The sequence below is a fragment of the Hyaena hyaena genome, unplaced genomic scaffold, assembly GCF_003009895.1.
Source record: "Hyaena hyaena isolate Hyena2069 unplaced genomic scaffold, ASM300989v1 scaffold_858, whole genome shotgun sequence".
Lineage (NCBI taxonomy): Eukaryota > Metazoa > Chordata > Mammalia > Carnivora > Hyaenidae > Hyaena > Hyaena hyaena.
In genome coordinates, this window is record NW_024081484.1 from 321,011 (window position 1) to 340,919 (window position 19,909).

General features: G+C 36.2%; 1 protein-coding gene across 7 annotated transcripts in view; it reads left to right on the top strand.

Moving 5' to 3' along the window:
* The window catches only part of DMTF1 (cyclin D binding myb like transcription factor 1), a 44,481-nt gene that overhangs the window by 23,106 nt on the left and 1,466 nt on the right, over positions 1-19,909 (top strand). For 6 of the 7 annotated variants that reach the window (XM_039219957.1, XM_039219958.1, XM_039219956.1 and 3 more), the window contains 11 exons: positions 340-416; positions 5,426-5,583; positions 6,710-6,742; positions 7,563-7,672; positions 9,718-9,946; positions 11,139-11,290; positions 12,619-12,828; positions 15,375-15,460; positions 18,057-18,212; positions 18,717-19,094; positions 19,687-19,834. In XM_039219957.1, coding sequence (XP_039075888.1) covers positions 340-416; positions 5,426-5,583; positions 6,710-6,742; positions 7,563-7,672; positions 9,718-9,946; positions 11,139-11,290; positions 12,619-12,828; positions 15,375-15,460; positions 18,057-18,212; positions 18,717-19,094; positions 19,687-19,834 — 1,737 coding nt within the window. The remainder of the gene's footprint in view (positions 1-339; positions 417-5,425; positions 5,584-6,709; positions 6,743-7,562; positions 7,673-9,717; positions 9,947-11,138; positions 11,291-12,618; positions 12,829-15,374; positions 15,461-18,056; positions 18,213-18,716; positions 19,095-19,686; positions 19,835-19,909) is intronic. The other variant, XM_039219963.1, reaches the window with a different exon arrangement.

Here is a 19,909-nt window from a genome sequence, read left to right on the forward strand (position 1 = left end):
GATAAATTTTTCAAAAAGTTTTGAGCATGATTTGGCTTTTAAAATTGTCAGGCCTTTTTTAAGCACAGTTGTATTGCTTAAAGAATAAGAAAGGTAACTGAGAGGAAGTAATAATTTTATAGTCTTTTACTTACTATTGTCTTTTATTTAGTAAGATCAAATGTATTCTTTTTAAAAACCAGACGTTATGAAAGCAACTGCATGGAGATCTTTCAGATAAATGAGAAATTAGCTACATTTTATTCACAGATAATTTATTTAATCACTAAGCAAATCTTTAGTGTTTTATCCATCTTGAGGGATAACATTTTCTATAACGTTATTTGTTTTCCTTTAAAGGACATAAATGGAAACAGGGGATGTGGTCTAAGGAAGAAATTGATATTTTGATGAACAATATTGAACGCTATCTAAAGGTATCTTATGGCATTTTGTTGTTGTTGTTTCACTAGTTTTTTTTCATTGCCAGTTGCAAAAATTATCAAAGCATCATATTGTATGAACTTTTTAGGAGATTTTCAGTAATTTTCATAATGGATGATTGGCTAATATGTGATAGCTTAATAATTGTAAGGTGTATGCTTATGGTATGTTTTTAAACAAATTTTGAATTCTTAGTTTAAAATAGTTTACTGCTTTAGTTAATATAAAAAGTTTGGACAAAATCCTAACAGCTCCTCAAAACCCTAAAGCTCTGTCTTTTCAAGCAACATAATTAGAGTTTAAGCTTATACTGTCTAAAGCTTACGATACACATCTTCTTTGAGTGAATTTATGACATGACAGACCTCCCTTTTTTTAAAAAAATGAATAATTTCGTTTATTTTCCTATTAAAGCTTATATGTTGTTGGCTAAGTCATTCTCTTCTGTAATTGTCTTTGAACCCATTATTTTTGAGTCAGTAGACGTATGAATTCCTATAACACATGGTACTGCTTTTTGAAAAGCCAGCAGTTCATTTGGGAGTCTTGACAGTAGGTGAAGACCAATACAAGGCTTTGTACCATGTGAGTGATAAATTCTGCATGAAATCAGAGACAGAAGAGTGTATTTTAAGGGTTAGGACAGTTTGGGAAAAATATTTGGAAGAGCAAGGATTTGATGGAGTCTTAAAGAAATAGAACTTAGGCTAGAATAGGGCTGGAGGGAACAGCATGAGTAAATGCTAAGTACCAAGGAATCAGAAGTGAAACCCAGAGCACATTGAATTAGCCCCTTTAACTTGAACTGAGTTAACTAGCCTCTGGCAACTTTACTTTGAAATCTAGTCCAATGAATTAGAACTCTTTCCTATAGGAAAATGAGAAAAACTGGTCAATTAGTTAAGGGAGGAATTGGTAGAGTAGATCTGTGCTCTTCTCAAGGAAATCTTTCCAGAGATTTGCTTACCATTCCTGTAAAGGAGTTAGTGCATGTTTGAAATACAGGCATAACCACTGTTTGGGAATGGGAGGAGTACAGTATTTGTTTAACCATTCTCCTATTGTTTGATCCTTAGGTGGTTTATATTTTTTTTTCCACTATTACAAATACATTGCTGTCTGGAATATCCATGTTCTAAAGCTTAATTTTAAGCTGTACTCTTCCCAAGCTAAGCTTTGTAAACTATAAAGAGTAAAACACTTCATTTCTTTCTTAATGGGTAAAGATTCTTTCTACCAAACTAATTTTTTAAAGAGAAAGACAATTACAGTGACCAGTGAAAATGTATCTAGAAATGTATTTAAGTTGTCCACTGGTCACATACACTTTAGTTAAAACTGGGAAAATGTTGCAGGTTGAGATAAGGCAGTGGCGAACAGTAAGAACACTAAATGTTGAGAATTAAGCTGGTTTCTTATCTAGGAGATTGGAGTAGATGGTTTCCAAGGACCCTTTAAACTTTATGATTAAAGGGTAGGAATGTGTCTGAAATTTGTAACCTTTTAGATGACCGTTTCACTTGGCCAGGTGAAAGTACACAGACTTTGGTATACTATGGTGGTGGGAAAAGAATTGGCAGGGAAAGGACAGATAAGCAGGTAATATCTAAGGAAACCTGGTGACTGGATGTTGGGGAAGAGGGAAAATGAGGTGGAATGACTTCATAGTGTTTTATTTTGGGTGACTGGGAGAATGATGAATGGCTTGGCAGAAATAGGAAGTGTCCAGAAAGATGTACCGATCTTGGGAAAAGATCATTTGTTTGATAATTCACCATAGTTTTTATTATGTGCTTCTGTTTAAGAACATTTTGGTGCCATTTTTAAACCAATTAATTAGATGTCAGATAAATGAAAGTGATTGTCATAAATTTAAAAAAGCAGAAGAAAAAGAAAATCTTTCCATTTCACTGTGTATGGTCATCCTGCAACACATTGTCTTTCATATATTTAGACTTGTAAATATTAGCTTTAATTATTTGTGTAATTGAAACTGCATAAGAGAATTTTAGAGTCTAAAATTTAGAAACTTGGGGTGCTTGGCTGGCTCAGTCAGTAGAGCATGTGACTCTTGATCTTGGAGTCATGAGTTTGAGCCCCCTGTTGGGTGTAGAGATTACTTAAAAACAAAAATTAATTTTAAAAAATTTAGAGGCTTTTTACTGTGCAATTTTATATATTCAAAAGAATGTATAAAATGCATATCAGTGTAATTTTACCTCTCTTTGAAATTTATGTAAGTAGATTTATTCTGAGAGTTCTTTAACTGCTGTTGTTCATTATTGTGATTTTGTGACCCATTCCCTTTTGATTTTTTTTGCTGTATTTCATTATGCTAGGGTACATACTGTAAATTATAAAGATAATTTGGAGTCTTTTTAGTTTTTTGCTATTATGTAAAAATCTGCTGGGTGTAAATGGTATTTTATTATGGCTTTAATTTGTATTTCCCTGATTACATACTTTTATATATACTTATGGCTATTTTTTATGTTTTCTTTTTGAAATTCCTGTTTGTATTTTCTATCAATTTTTTGGTAAGGTTCCTTTTCATTTTCTAGACTTTTGTTTGTTTATTTATTTATTTATTTTGAGAGAGAGAACACATATGTGAGAGAGAAAAAAAAAAGACCATCCCAGGCAGGCTCCATGCTGTCAGCACAGAGCTCATTCTCCCCAGCCCCTGAGATCATGACGTGAGTGAGCCAAAATCAAAGAGTTGGGTGCTTTTGGTCACCTGAGTGACTCAATCAGTTAAGTGTCCGACTTCGGCTCAGATCATGATCTCACAGTTTGTGGGTTCAAGCCCCATGTCGGGCTCTGTGCTGACAGCTAACTCAGAGCCTGGAGCCTGCTTCCGATTCTGTGTCTCCCTGTCTCTCTCTGACCCTCCCCTGATCACGCTGTCTCTCTCTCAGAAATAAATAAAACATTAAAAACAATTAAAAAAAAAAAAAGTCAGATGCTTAACTGAGCCACCCAGGTGCCCCTAGACATTCTTAATGTAGACTGGTTACTAATGGTCTTGTTTATTTGTATTACAAATATCTTGTCCCAATTTAGTGACCTATCATTTCCTTCTCCTTAGGGGTCATGTGATGAAAAAAGATTCTTAATTTTCAATGTCAAAATCATCATTTTTACCTTTATATTTTGCTTGGCTGTTTAAGATAATCCTCCTCTCCCTCAAGAACATAAAAGTTTTGCCGTTCATACTGATTTTTTTTTCCTATAGTTATGGGTTTCACTGTTGTTGGGGGTTTTTTGATTTATTTTATGTGGATGGCAGTTGTCCCAGCATCATTACGGAATATCAGTTCTTCTCCCAATCTACAATGTCCATTCTGTCCCAAAGCAAGTTTCCACACATTTGTTTTTTGATTTTATAACTTGTTCCCGGATTCTGTTTGTTGATCCTTGCACTAGTATAGATAGATATGGGACAAGTCTCTTTATGAATGTCTTGGCTAGTTTTGGCTTTTTGCTCTTCCTTTATAAAGTTAGAATTAGGTTGCAGAGAATGGAAACTGTTGGGATTTGGGGGGAGGGGACTGCATTGAATCCATATGCATCAGTTTGAGGAGGGAATTAACATCTTTCCAGTATTCCATCTTCCTCTTGAGAACATTGGAAAGCTCTCTATTGTAGTGGGTTCTGCTTTAATGCCTTTTGATAGTTTGTTTTTCTCCATAAAGGACTTGCGTAACTTGCCCGAGATTTAGTCCTATTGCTTTGTTACTGTAAATGAGAACTTGTAAACTTTTCTATGAACTTTCTATAGAAACACAAATGACTTTATTGATTTTGTAACCTGCAGCCTTAAATGACTTTTTCATATATACTGGGGTTTCTACACATATAACATCTGTAAATGATTTTTCTTTGTCAGTCTATACTTTTTATATATTTTCTTCTATCAGATTGTCAGCAAAACAGACTTGATAGGAATGTGATCACATATGAAAGTTCTCTGTTATGAATGTTCTTTCCACAGCTGTAGAGATTTATATTTTTTCCATAAATCTTATAAGTAATAATAAGTAATTTTCCTGAAATTAACACAAACTTGTACTCCTGGAATAAGCTCACTTTTTGCATTGATTATTAGTTAACCTTTTTATACATTGCTGGGTTCAGTGGGCTAAAATATTTTAAGGACTTGGAGGACCTAATGAGCTTGCCTGAAAAATCTTTTCTGAAACTGCCCTTGTCTGGTTTTGCTATTGAGGTTATGCTAGCTTAATAAAGAGAATGAGGAAGTGTCCCGCCTGTTTTCTATAACTTAGAATAGTTTAAAATCAGAATTATCTTGATTGTTTGGTAGGTTTTACCTGTAAAGTCATGTGGGCCTGGTGTTTCCATTGTGAGAAAAGTATTAATAACTGATTAAATTTTCCTGATGGTCTGTGCTTACTAGATTTTCTTTCTCTTCCTGAGTCTATTTTGGTAAGTTGAATTTTTCTAGGAGTTGGTTCATTTTGTGTAAGTTTTCAAATTTATTGCCATAGAATTTTCATAATACTCAATTTTCTAATCTCTGTAGCATTTCTCTTTAGGCCCCATGTTTTTCATTTCAGGATGGTTTTGTCTTAGTTTTGCTGTAAGTTTATCTTTTCATATTGTATTAGTCTTAATGGGTCTTTTTAAAAAATCATTCTTTAGCATTACTTATTGTTTTTATTACTTATTTGATTCCTGATTCCATTAATTTTGTAATGATTTTCTACTTTAGATTTTAACTTTTTACAATTTTAAAAGGAGTTGACACAATTTGACTTTACTGAATTTTATACAGTTTCTTTTTGGAACATTAAAGTATCACTTTATTGTCTCTTGAAACATTTTAAAGTTTATGTTTGACTTATTAATGAATTAGCAATGTGTTACTTTTCTAAATGCCATTGATGATCTTGAACATAAAAGAAACAACGTTTAAAAAGCATAGTATATCCATATGCATTTTATCAGAAATCCCTAAATCAAAGAAATGTAACCCATTTAGGCACGCGGAATAAAAGATGCTACAGAAATCATCTTTGAGATGTCAAAAGACGAAAGAAAAGATTTCTACAGGACTATAGCATGGGGTCTGAACCGGCCTTTGTTTGCAGTTTATAGAAGAGTGCTTCGCATGTATGATGACAGAAACCATGTGGGAAAGTATGAAAACTTGTAATGCTGCATGTTTTCATGTAATTAGGGGAAATACCTTAAGGAGCTTTCATTTTTTTTAAGTATAGTTATGATTAAAACTTTAATTGGAAACAGCTGTGAATTATTGTTGTATTAATATTTTTTCTCCAGGTCCATGTTATAAATATGGAAACCTCATTTTAACAAGGGCTCCTAGAAATTAGAATCTAAATCCCCTTGTATATGTCAGATTTTAGACGTAGCTGTCTTCATACGTCAAACTCTGCTTTGTAATAAAGTAACATAATAAAAACTATTATAATGGTTAAAGATTTAGGAAGTGCGAAAAAACCTCTACATTTATTAGTAACATTGTTCCTATTCATTTTTTTTTTTATAGTATAGCATTTCCTAGGTTAGTGACTTTTTTTTTTTTTTAATAAAACCAGAGTGGAAAATAACTAAATTTCTGAATACAATGCATGGATTTCTGTTATAGGTAACATTTATGGGAAGGCATCATTTTTTTAACACAATGACTATATAGTGTCACTAACATATTTATAATTTCTCTTTGGGAATTTTAGGTAGTCATAGTAACAGCCTATTAGATACTGCTTTTAAAAAGAAATTGCAGTGGCTGTATTGAGTACTTGCCCAACTAAAGAAAAAGAGCCTTTACATTAGAGCAGGAGTATGGAAGATGTCCATGCATGCATAGGGGAATGAAGAGAATTTAAAATTTTTCAGTGCCTTATGAGAATTCACCATAGATTTACATCTTGGCTCTGGTTTATAATGTCATGCATAAGTCTTTCAGAAGAACTATACTATCAGAGGACCTGAAACCAGTTTTAAAATAAAGGAAAAGTTAAAATAGGAGCAAATACATTTTAAATGTTGGATTTTCCTAGAGAAAAATGTACACTGATCACTTTTATTACAGCTAAAAGTAGTTTTTTTGCAAAAAAGATAATAGAAGCATTAGTTTTAATTCTCAGTAATTTACTTTGAAATTGGTCACTTTAAAAATATTATCATTATGCCAAGTGACTTACTGTTTGGCCCCCTAAGTGAAATTCTAATTTTTACCAAGGTTGTTTAGCATTCTCTGTTTTAATGGATCTTTTTAAAAATTTGTTTAAATTTCTAGATACACACCTGAAGAAATTGAAAAGCTCAAGGAGTAAGTTAAAAAAATTTTTTTCTTTTCATTAATTCTGATAGTCGGGTTTTAACTTTTTAAAAAATATCTTTGTGTTTAAAACTTTTATTTTGAAAATAGCAAGAGGATTTCAGTAGACTGGTATAATTTAATCCTGCTGTTAGGCATGATTGACCATAAAAAGAACTTTTCAGATCCATACATGCAGAGGACCCGTGCCCATAAATTTAGTGTCCCATTGTGAGCTGCCAAATGAAGTGTGTCCTCAGATTCAAACCCAGGGATGTGCTACTTGTTTGTTTAGAATGGTGACGTAGCAAATGTTTCACTTAATATCTGGGTGGACTCTACCTAATAAAGGCTACTTCACAGGAAAAATAATTTCACTTCATTGAGTAGGGCCATAAAGTATGGGTTAATGGATTGTATGGGTCATGGAGAAAATTGAAGGTTGGTCCTCATTATGATGATAGCAGCTTGTGAAACTTTTTCAGATGTCTGAGAAGAGCTTGTTAGGAGTACTCAAAAGGGAACAATCTGGGGATTGCCTGGGAGATTGTCAGTAACCTGAGGGGAAATTTGGTCTTTTTTGAACACATATCCAAGTTACTTATTTCTTCTCTGACCCAGGAAAAAGGCAATTGCTGCCTGTTTTTTTTTCACCCACAGACAACTGTGGACCCCAAAAAAAGGCCACACTTTCAAACTTTGGCTCGCAAAGTATTGCTGCCCACAACTTCCAAACCACTCAAATGGGAAGAAGAAGAATGAAGAATAAATGATGAAATTAAAAGGGAGAAAACAGTTGAACCAAATGCTGATTGGCAGACTCTTGTTTTAGGCTCCGGATAAAGCATGGCAATGACTGGGCAACAATAGGGGCGGCGCTGGGAAGAAGCGCGTCTTCCGTCAAAGATCGGTGCCGACTGATGAAGGATACTTGCAACACAGGTACCGTGAGCCCCCGCTGCCGGCTTCTCTGGGGTCTGTTGGCACTTCCCGCCCCTTCACGTCTTGCTTTCTCTTCTATCCTGGGAAGAAATTTGTCATTCGTTTTAATTCAGATTTTATTTTTGGTCTTCCTTTTTCATCAAGCTTATGGATCTGAGTAATCTTTCATTTTTCTGCTTTTGTGTGAGGTGACACTGTTCACAGGGACACCTCACTTTTCAGGTAGACCATGTTTCCTTTTTGTAGCAATTCAGAACTCCAGTTGTGAAAGTATTTATCATTAAGGCTTATGTACAGGAGTTTGTTTTAATTTAAGCCCATCTAATTTTATAAACTCAGGTTTATAAAACACTTTATTTCAGGCAGGTCCCAGCTTAAGTTATGTTCCAAAGGCGTGGCTCTATTTTGCTTATTTTAAACAAGTAAGTATATTTTTCCATAAAAAACAAAACTTGGGACTGGTGTTTTAATCTGCAGACAGCAAATGCCTGTTTGTCTCTTAATGTAGGCAAATGTATTGATGATACTGTTAAACCTAACTTTTGTGATCAACAACAGTATTTGGTCTTTGCCACTAACTCTCATTCCATCTTTCTGAGCCTCAGTTTCCTCTGTAAAATAAAGAGGTCAGAATAGGTGATCTCATAGTTCCCTTTTAGCCCCAAAGTTCTCTGAAGGATCCACAATTTGTGCTCATTCTTTCAATAAGAAAAATAGTTATCAATTAAGCTTAAGCCTCCAGTGTATATATTTTCTGTTTTCACCTCCCTATCCTGCTAACGTGGAATTAGGAATATTTTCTGAGTAACCATTCCACCAGCACTGTGACCTGCAAGACAATGAGAACATAAACTCCACTAACTCTGTTATTCTGTGAATGACAGCTTACTGGATGAAGCTAGAATAGGAGCTTTAGATTTAGGATGGGACCCTAGAGTTTCATGTCAGACACTGAGAATAGAGCCCCATTTGGTAGCATAATATGGAAAAACTGCCATTTCCTGATTCCCAGTCTGAGAGATCAGTTTGCCTGTTTCCTATTCATGTTGCTACATCGTATTTCTGATCATGAGTTCTCTTTTTGGACCACACCATGAGACACTCATGCTAAAGCGGGAGAACAGGATTTTGCCTTGAATATGTGGTATCCAGAACTGTGCCTAGCACATAATAGATGTTCCGGAAATATTTGTTGAATGAATGGAATCCCTGAAGCAGGCATAATGGCACTTTTGAAATTTTCAAGATATTTTCAGTTACTAGTAATAAAATGCAAACAGTGGTGGAAGGGGTTAAAAGTGTCTCATCTTTTCCTATTTTTCTGCTCAAGATCCTTTAGAAAAGACCAAGAGGATCATTTGGTGTTATTATTGGTTTATGGCTTCAGGAAAACCTGGAGTAAAATCATGTGTGAATGCCAGTCTCAGACTTCTCTTTTATTATAGTATCTTAGAGTTGGGATAGGGGGGCTAGGAGATCATGTAAACCTAGTTTTCATTTTTACTAAAATGGGTGGGAGCCCATAAGAGTTACTCCACTTGTCTCTCACCATCCATTCCTGTAAAGAAGGATCTCTTTTGTGCTTACCCCACTTCTGCAGAGCAGGGAGTCTTAGGTGAGACTAAGGGAAAATTGTGTGAGTTCCTTTGTCCATCAAGCCATCCATGAAGTGCTTCCCACTTATAATTAGCACAGCTTGACAGTACATAATTGTTTCTAAGTATGTATGGGTAGTTTTTCTTTCCTTACAGAGTGAGTCATTGTTTTCTTTCTTTTTTTTTTTAATTTTTTTTTTTTTGAGTCATTGTTTTCTATAGGACTCTCTATTTTCCTTCATACCAAGAACCTTACTGGGCTAGTAAAGGCTAGTAAAAGCTAGTAAAACAACAACCATCTTAGTAGATTTGTGCAGTTTCTCACCTTGGAGTCATTCAGAAATACTTTATGTGCTACTGTGTACTTCTCATCAGTCCTTGGAAATACAGGGCTCAATCTGATTTGAGAAAGAAGAAACAGTAGTAGTCTAGATGATTTCCTTCTTTCAGGGAAGTGGACAGAAGAAGAGGAAAAGAGACTTGCAGAGGTGGTTCATGAATTGACAAGCACTGAGCCTGGCGACATAGTGACACAGGGTGTGTCTTGGGCAGCTGTGGCGGAAAGAGTGGGGACCCGTTCAGAAAAGCAGTGTCGGTCTAAATGGCTCAACTACTTGAACTGGAAACAGAGTGGAGGTACTGAATGGACCAAGGAAGATGAAATCAATCTCATCCTCAGGTTTGTGTCCTAAATGTTGTAATAACAAAAGCTGCTTGATGGCTTTTCCTCTTTGGGTTTCCCTAGATGCCTTATGTCTAAAACGCATCCTTTCCATAATGAAAGGATCCATAGAGGATCCTTCAGAGCCTATGTATTTCGTATTGAGCTCTTGTTTTGTTTTGTGTTCCTTTGTAGTGGATTTAGGGCTCGTGCAAAGTAGCAGATTGAAGGCGTGGAGACTGAAGTCCTCTCTGTCCACAGAACAGATATGGCACAGGCGGTGGCCTTGCAGCTCACCACCAGCCCAGCAATGTGCCTCACTCCTAGCAGAGGGAGCCCATGTTGAAGGGAAGAGGGCCGTTCAGTCTCCATGCCTTTCACTCTTGGGCTGCTAGGATTGCCAAGAAGGGTGTCCACCTAGTTACCCCACATCTTCCTGTTGGGCCAAATCAGACTTACATTTCACATGTATCCAAACATAGCTAGAAGATAATAATCCTAAGTTTCTTTAAATTAGTCGTTTTAACCATTAAGACTCAGTGACTGAAATGGGCAAAAATATCAGCAAGAAAATGTTCAGACATTGAAGTAATAGAAGCTACTCCCTCCTGAATATCAAAATCATCATGACAATTGAAGCTAGGAAACAAACAGACCATTTATACTCCAGATTTAGTTGTGCTATTATATTGGTGGTGGTTGTTTTGGTTGTTGTAGTATTTGTCTTTTTAACATTTTATTTTGGATTTTGTCTTTAATATACTTTTTTCAACTAGTCATCAACAAATAGCTCATTTCTAAACATTTTTATTATAGAAATAGAAAAGCACAGAGGTAGGAAATAACTTGCTTTAACACGCTATAAACATTGCAGAACACTTTCCAAGTAAACCTGTTTTATCCTGTTCTAACCTTTAGCTACGCCCTTTCCTTTACAGTGTTTTGTCTGGTTCTCACCATTTACATTGGTTGTACCATTAATAAAAGGCTGGCCCATTGGTTGTACCATTAACAAAAGGCTAGTGAGTTTTCATAGCTCTTAGCTCTGGAAGCAGTTGTGCACTCCTGGCATTCCTTCTTTCCCATGTACCTGAAAGCATCTCTGACATAAGCTGCCCTTCCCTTTATTGCCATTGCCATCACATGTAGTCAGAGAAGGGTTCTTACAGAGAAATAAATATCATGTAACAAATGGTTGTTTAACCTGTAGGATAGCAGAGCTTGATGTAGCTGATGAAAATGACATAAACTGGGATCTGTTAGCAGAGGGATGGAGCAGTGTCCGTTCACCACAGTGGCTTCGAAGTAAATGGTGGACCATCAAAAGGCAAATTGCAAATCATAAGGATGTTTCATTTCCGGGTAATGTATTAGTTGCTTCTTATGTCCTTCCCAAGTCTTACCATATTTACTCTTCAGGACTTACTTAGAGGTTAGAAGTTCTTTTCCTCAGCTAGAAATCAGAAACATGACAGAATTTCATTTAAACCTCTGCCCTATTTCTTTGGGTAACTGTCTTTTCTTCCTTCCCTTGAGAAGAATGGGTGTGATTTGTAATTCTCAAAGCACCTAAGATGAAAATATACACAACTGCATGCATTCTTGTTCTCTTACAAACTGTGAAGAAGAAATTGAATTTACATATTGTGTACAAAGATTTTTTTTTTTAAACTTAGGTTTAAATCAACTTTTATGTGTTGAATAATTTCAAGTATCTTAACTGGAGTTGTCATTTAGAGAAATTCTTTGGTTTTATAGTACAAAGACTAAATTTGTAATTTCATTTGTTATGTAAATCTAGAGATCTTAACTTGTGTTTGGTTAAAAGTGAGGCATAGCATGTTTGGCCCTTCATTGCCTGCTTTGCACTTAGGCACATGTCTGAGTCGTACAGTGTGTTTAATTAAGGTAATCAAATTCATTCCCCTTGGTATAGTTCTCCAACTTCATTTTTCCAAAGGAAAATACTAGATCCTGAAGAACTTTGGCTTGAATACGTAGTTATATATTTTTAAATCAGAGTTAAACCCAGAAGAGTGTATGAACACCAGTGTGACATGAACCCACCCAGATTTTAACCTTGAGAGGGTTGATAGAGTTTATCATGACTAGTGCAGGGAGGGGGGGGAGGGGAAGTCTAGATTTTGCTTTCCTGCACAAGAATTCAAGGTGGTTGTATAGTATTGTTTGCTGAAGATGAGCTGCTATTCTGGAGTTGTGAATTAAATTCACAGCCACCTGATTATGCTTTTGCAGTGGCTAAAACAATCAAATGTCCTTGAGTCCTGGAGGGCATTGGGGGGAGTACGTTATTCATTTTAAAAAGAAAATAAGCTACTTTTTGTTAATAATATTCTTCCTAAATAATACAAATTTTATCCTGAAGCCTTAGGACATGGAAGAGGTCTTATTTTCATGTTCCACACAGGGCTTTTTGGAGTATTTTTAATGGATCTTAGTTGACAAGAATAATATGATTTTTTAAAAATTTCTTGTGATGGTAATATTGCCAGAAATTTCCAGACAGGTTGTAGCTTTAAAATATTTTTATTATGATTTTGCTGAGATCTCACATGCAGTATACAATTATTTATTCCAAATACTTTCCCTCCTTACCCCACCTCCCTTGCTGCTTAGATGGTGGTCTGTCGGAGAATCAATGTTCTTTTTGTCTACCCATCTCCCTTCAGTCTTAATAAAAGGTCTTAAACAGTTACATGAGAATCAAAAAAACAACCCAACGCTTTTGGAGAATAAATCAGGATCTGGAGTTCCAAACAGTAATTCCAATTCCAGTGTACAGCACGTTCAGATCAGAGTCGCCCGCTTGGAAGACAATGCAGCCATCTCTCCAAGCCCTGTGACAGCCTTGCAGATTCCAGTTCAGATCACTCATGTCTGTAAGTATTTCCTCAAGACTCCTTGCTTTTACTTTTATTGGACCTATACGATTTGGTAATGGCTTTACCGTCTAGTACCTTTCATTCTTTAGAATGTTGATAGAAATGTATGCAAGTTGACAAAGGCAGTGTGAGCCTTTTATGTTTATTAGCTCAGTTGGTATTTGCACAAAAGATGAGTGTAACAGGAAGGACTGATACCAACTGTCCGGCCATTTTAAGCCATTTTAAATCATCTTTCTTTTAGATGTTACAAAGAATGATTAATAAAATACTACCTGAAATATAGCCAATTCAGCAAGGGAATAAAGTTCACAAGGTTGCACATCATTTGTAGTAATTCATAAAAGACATTAATTTGGGGTGGATTTGAGGCCATGTGTAGAAGAAATAGGTTTGGTGAGATTTAAAAATTTTCTTCAGGAAGAGCCAATTTCCTGTGGGAACTATTGTGTTTACCCTTCTTTTCCTTAGCCTCCTTACCCTTCTTTTCCTTTCCTTTCCAACATTTTTTGTGATTAAGGAGATTATGAGAACCCAACAATTATTGTAGAGAGGGGAAACTTGTTTCCTAAGATCTCAGCCAGGTTGATATTTCTGCCTTTTTTTCCATGATAGAGTAACAGAAAAAGAATGAGAATAATTCTAAGAACCATATTTGTATTCACACGTATCTCATTTTTCTCTACCTAAATGCTATGCCTATGGAAAGGTCATTGCCAAGAGTATACCAGTTTGCTTTGTGTCATTCTCAATCAGGGGATGATTAGCATTTTGAGACTATTCATTGTTGACAGGGCTGTCCTCCACACTGCAAGATGCTCCATGTCCCTTGACTTCACCCATAGAATGCCAGTAATACTTTCTAATCATTATGGTAAATATAAAAACACCCTACAGGGTTTCAAGTGTACCCTATGATCCCATTTTGAGAATCACTGAGCTATATCTATTGGTGGTAGTAACACCACATATATCCAGTGACTGTCAAAGTTACCTTGGACCTTTAATCATACCTGTCTTAAAGTCCTAGTTTAAGTTTGGTTATTTGCTTTAGCTTTCTACCAATGTGATATAAAACATGAAAAATTTGCTTAGCCCTGTTTATTTTGCTTTATAGTATGAAGAATTGCAAAGCAACTGAAAATAATGGTCTGCCCATATATATGAGAGCTACTGTTGGTTACAGATTGTACACACAGACTGGTAGAACTTTCCTTGGCTATTGGAATGACTACATTTATTGGGAATACAGACATTTTAAAATTGGTACCCTAATATTTATAGATTTTTTTTAACTATGTAGAATAATTTTCTTTCAGCAAGAAATGTGAGTACAGTCAGACATCAGTTATAACACATCAGTTATTGTTTTCATCCAGGCTAAAATCGCAGGATTGTTTCTTCCTTTATGTTAGGAGTTAGGGATTAGTAAACTTTAAGCCAGAACAGTAAATATAAATATGTTAGGGTTTGCAGCCCACATAGGTCTTTGTGGAATTATGTGGAAGGTTTGTGTTTAAACAATCCTTTAAAAATGTAAAAATCATTCTTTGCTTTGCCCCACATTTGTCCCTGCCCATAGTTTGTTTACCCATGACTTAGGTTATTTATCAGGAATCACTTTAGATTATTCTAGGTATGATCTTAAGAATCCATCTAATAGAGAAATAACCGGTATCAAGTGCATTTATTTTGAAAAGGGTCTCATTTTCTTTCCCACTGGGAAGAATTATAGTTGGAATAAATACTACATATTAAAAGTTGATTCCAAATCTTTTTTTCACATGGATTTATATACAGGTACAATTGAAAGCACCAAGAGATAACATGTCTTCTAGTCAGTCTTAGTTCCTGATCATCTTGACCAGGTATAACCAACACTGCTCAAGTCTAAATCAATTGACACATCTGTAAGGAGAGATTATATGATGTGATCTCTCCCATGCCGTTCTGTCTCTTGTATGTGGTCTTCTGAAATAGTACTCTCTTATATATCATGTTTCTGGTCCTCCCACAACTCCGTGGTACAGGCAGGACAGCTAGTCTCTGAACGTTTAGTAAGTTCAAAGTAAGTTATTTGCTCAGGTTTACATTCTCGGAAGTAATGTTGCTAGAACTAAAGCCTGGTGCTTGGGGACTACTGTTCCAGTCATCTGCACTGCTTACCACAATGTCTAGGAAAATTTATTTATTCAGTTCTATCACTTTATAAGCTAGCCTTAGTGTCTTCCTCTTTCTTCTTATTATTTAATACCAGGGGTTAACAGATACTCTCTATATCACACCTAGTCTGCCCTTGTAGCACAAAAGCATCTACGGGAAATAAACAGGTGTGGCTGTGTTCCTCTAGTATTTTATTTACAAAAACTGATAGTGGGCTGGATTTGGGTATGAACTATGGTTTGCCAATCCCTGATCTATGCCATACCAAGTAAATCTGTTAGATTTCTTCTCTCATAAGATTAAATGACTTCAGGCTTCCATGCAGACTATCCAGTATGAGATTATGTATTTTATTTATTTTGTCTTTGTTCCTACCATAGCTTCAACAGAGTCCCCTGCTGCTACTGTTGACTCGGAAACAATAACACTAAACAGCGGAACACTACAGACATTTGAGATTCTTCCAGTGAGTAATACTTCACAAAATAGGTATTGGCCATTTTATGCATTAGAAAACTCATTCATTTCACACTGTTATCACGTGAACAAATGAAACAAAAATGACCATGAATGGCATTTAGTACAACCGTGGCATGTTTTTGAGGCCAGATGGTTAAAAGAGGACATAAATCAGACTTCTACTTTTATAATTAACTTGTCTTTTTTTTCATCTGTATATAAGCCAGCAATAATATTTAAAAGTGACAGTGCTTAATGTGTAGGGTGCATGCTATGGATCTGTATGGAGTCCTTTTTTTAATTTGCCATTTTAATCATTTAAAAAAAATTTTTTTTGTTATTAATTCTTAAAGTATTTTTTAAGTTGATTTATTTATTTTGAGAGAGAAAACACAAGTTGGGGGGTGGGGGCTAGGAGAGAGAATCCCAAGCAGGATCTGTGCTATCAGCACAGAACCTGATGTAGGGCTTGAATACACAAACTGTGAGATGATGACTTGAACTGAAGTTGTATGCTCAACTGAGCCACCTGGGCGCCCCTGTGTGGAGTCCTGAACAAACACCACATATAACCAAAAAGCTTATACTGGTTATCTGACAACAAGTTTATGGAATGAATTATTTCACAATAGTGTTTCAGTAAATACCATACTATCCCCTTTGCAAAAGAATCTTGCAGTTCCTAAAAAGGTAAACAATATATTTAACATCTGAGTCACCAATTCTAATCCAAGGTGTATTCATTTCTCTTAAAATGAAAGCATGTTGGCATGACCTTATACATGAATGTTCACATTCATAATAACCAAAAAGTGGAAACACATGTCCATCTGAACAAATGGGTAAATAAAATGTGCTATAGCCATACAATTACTGAGCACTAAAAAGGAACAAAGAAAGTACTGATAACACGTTCCGAGGATGAACCCTGAAGACACTGTGCTAAATGAAATTAGATGCAAAATACCATACGGTGTTTGACTCCTATTTCTTTGAAAGGTCTAAAATAGGCAAATCTGTAGAGACAAAAAGTAGATTAATGGTTGCCTATTATGAGGTTTCGTAAGAGGCTTTGGGGAGCAATGGGCCATGATTGCTACTTTGAATGGGGTCTTCTTTTGGGTGTGACAGAAAAATTTTAGGTCCTTGTTCTGTTAATAAAATGGGTAATGCCCACAATTAGCTCATTATTCAGGAAGAAAATAAAAAGTAGATAGTATTTAAATTATGTCAACTTTTATTTGCTGTAAAGAACATAAGGGGTATTAGTGTAGGAATTTAGCCTCTGCACAGCCAAATCTCATGAGGATGGCCAACACAGCAAAAAGTTCTTTTAGAACAATTTTGGAACTTTTATTAGCAACTTAATTAACCTAAACTTCCACTTCTTAATCCTGTGGTCTCCAAAATAGGGACATATTTGTCACATGTAGGGAACTTTTGCCAACTCCCCTTCTGCCCCTCGTCAAAATAATAGATACATATACATTTAGAGTATGCGTTCAGGTTTTTACTTGGGTTACAATCAAGTATTTAGTGGCTTCTGTCCTAATTTAGTAACAGGATGGTAGTAGTGCTTCAGCTTCAAAAAACTGATTATGTGAATTTAAGTATATTAAATGCATATATGTAATAAGTATTTACTGTACTGCCTGACCACATGTAATTTACTAAAGGTTGTGTTTATTAAAAGATCAGCTTCTACTTTTATGAACTGTGTGCCAGACACTTTTGTAATAATTTGTAATGCTCACAACCCCTTCCCTGAGAGGTAGTGATTATAGCAATAAGGAAATGTAGATTCACTGAATCGGTACCCAGAAGAGTTGTTGTGACTGAAGTACACAAGACCACAGGCCTAGGACTTAAACATCACCCTTTCAAATGCAAATGTTTTTCCTTTCAGGGGAGGTGGAGAAAGATAAAGCAAACTCAAATTATTGTATAGAAACCTATGGCTAGGAAAGGCTTGTTGATGTTGAAGAGTTTTGTTACAGTTCTATAAAAAAGTCTCCAAAGATAAACATATTTTCAATTAACCAGCTTTTCAAATAGGAATTTTCTTTTTCATTCAGATTTTGAATTGCTATCCCTGCACATTTCTTCTTATACTGTGAAGAAAATCTGTTCAAGTCAATAAACTCTGCTATAGTACCTTTTCAAAAATGTGACACTTTAAAAAAAAAGGGGGGGGGGGGTTGGGGAGACTGCCAGTTTTTTATGTGGTTGGGAATCAAGGAAGACGGTGCAGGTTACTGCACCTGACCCAGTGGCTTGTGCAACCATGTCTTGGTGCCGTGAAATAAACAGCTAAGACCAGATAATAGACATAGGAGTGAAGAGCAGGATCAGAGCTTGACCTTGTCTGTTAAGTCTCCAGAACAAGTAAGGACTTGGGGACAAGTCAAGAATATTCTACCTTTCGTTTTGTTACTTGATGGCACCTTCAAGGTTGGGAAGTATATCTGTGACTAGTAAACTAAAGTCCTTGTTTTGGATGTAAAGCTAGACTTAATATACGTGTCAGAAGACTTAATATAGTATACATAAGCCTACTTACGCAGTGTTCTTGTACCTGTATTGATCTTCATTTTTTCCCGTAGTCTTTCCATTTACAGCCCACCGGCACTCCAGGCACATACCTACTTCAAACAAGCTCAAGCCAAGGCCTTCCCCTCACTCTGACGGCTAGTCCCACAGTAACCCTGACAGCTGCTGCTCCTGCTTCTCCGGAACAGATCATTGTCCATGCTCTATCCGTATGTTACATTAGTTCCTTAATTTTTCTACTTTCTCTAGACTGGCTAACTCATGAATGTCACCCTAAGGTTTTTATTTTTATTACTGCGATGGAATCCATGTGCCTTCAAAAATAATGTATCTCAAGGGAACAATCAATTATGTATTCCTTCAAGTATCCGAGTATTTGTTAGGGAACAGGATTTGTTGACAGAAAGTTTAAGAGCCAGAACTCATGTCTGTTTATTTAAACAGTTTTTCCTACCACTGTTGTCTTGGGAACATAGTTTTACACCATCACTGCCTTCACTGGGGTATAACCCTCATCCCATGTCTGTCCTTACAGGAGATAGAATGACAGGGGTTGTAGAAAAATAGTTAAGAACTCGGCCATTCCAGAGGTGAGAGGGGAGGGGCGGTGGGGGGAAAGTAGGGTACCACCTATAGATGGTATTTGTTGCCTGTAACACAGGTCTGGTAGGTACTTTTTCACTTTACCATTGTTTTTCTTTAACATTTTATAGCCAGAACATTTGTTGAACACAAGTGACAACGTCACAGTACAGTGTCACACACCAAGAGTCATCATCCAGACTGTTGCCACAGAGGACATCACTTCTTCCATGTCCCAAGCAGAACTGACAGTAGATAGTGATATTCACTCATCTGATTTTCCTGAGCCTCCAGATGCCCTAGAAGCAGACACTTTCCCAGATGAAATTCATCAGCCTAAGATAACTGTAGAGCCATCATTTAATGATGCTCATGTATCCAAATTCAGTGACCAAAATAGCACAGAACTGATGGGTAGTGTTATGGTCAGAACAGAAGAAATCTCTGACACCGACCTTAAACAAGAGGAGGAGTCATCTTCTCCTTTAGCCCGTGCTTACGTTACTGAGGTAAGTTACAGCTAAGGAAAGAGGCTCGGGATTTTTGCCTGGAGCCTCAAATCTGCAGTTTTTAAAGAGCCTAGAAATAATTTGTGCGAAGCGGGGGCCATACATCCTCTAAAACCTTTTTTCTCTAGACACAAAATCAAGTGCAAACCCCTACCTGTGACCTCACAAGTGTCCATCAGACAGCAGTGTTGCTCTGTCTAGCACTGTTTTTCACTAAAACCTTTCCCCCCTACCCTGCCAATAGACTGAGAATTGTTTGTTGAAACCTGGACCCATTTCCAGGAGCGTGGTTCGCAGTTGGTCCTTGTGGTTCAGCTTAACCACCTTACTTACCCCAGTATAATGGCATTTGTTTCTTCTACATTCAGGGGACCTGTAACTGAATTGCTGCTTTTAGGTTCAGTTTTGTCAAGATTTAATATTAGTAGGAGGTTATTACTTTTGTCCATTTTAAGGCTTCATTTTTCTTTGCTTTATAAAATATGGGATAATGTTTTGAGTATTAAGTCCTTTTAAGCCTAAATGTGTTGGGGATCTTAAAGAAAACTGAGAAGAGAGTCAATCTCATTTTTTTTGAATTGCTATTATTTAGGGTCTAGAGTCTCCTACCATAGAAGAACAAGTTGATCAGACAGCTATTGACGATGAAACAATACTTATTGTTCCTTCACCACATGGCTTTATCCAGGCATCCGATGTTATTGATACTGAATCTGTCTTGCCTTTGACGACACTAACAGGTACTGTTAATAGAATTGCATTCTGTCCCCTGCTACATCTTAAGGGGAAAGTCAGGCTTCTTAGTTCTCTTGTTT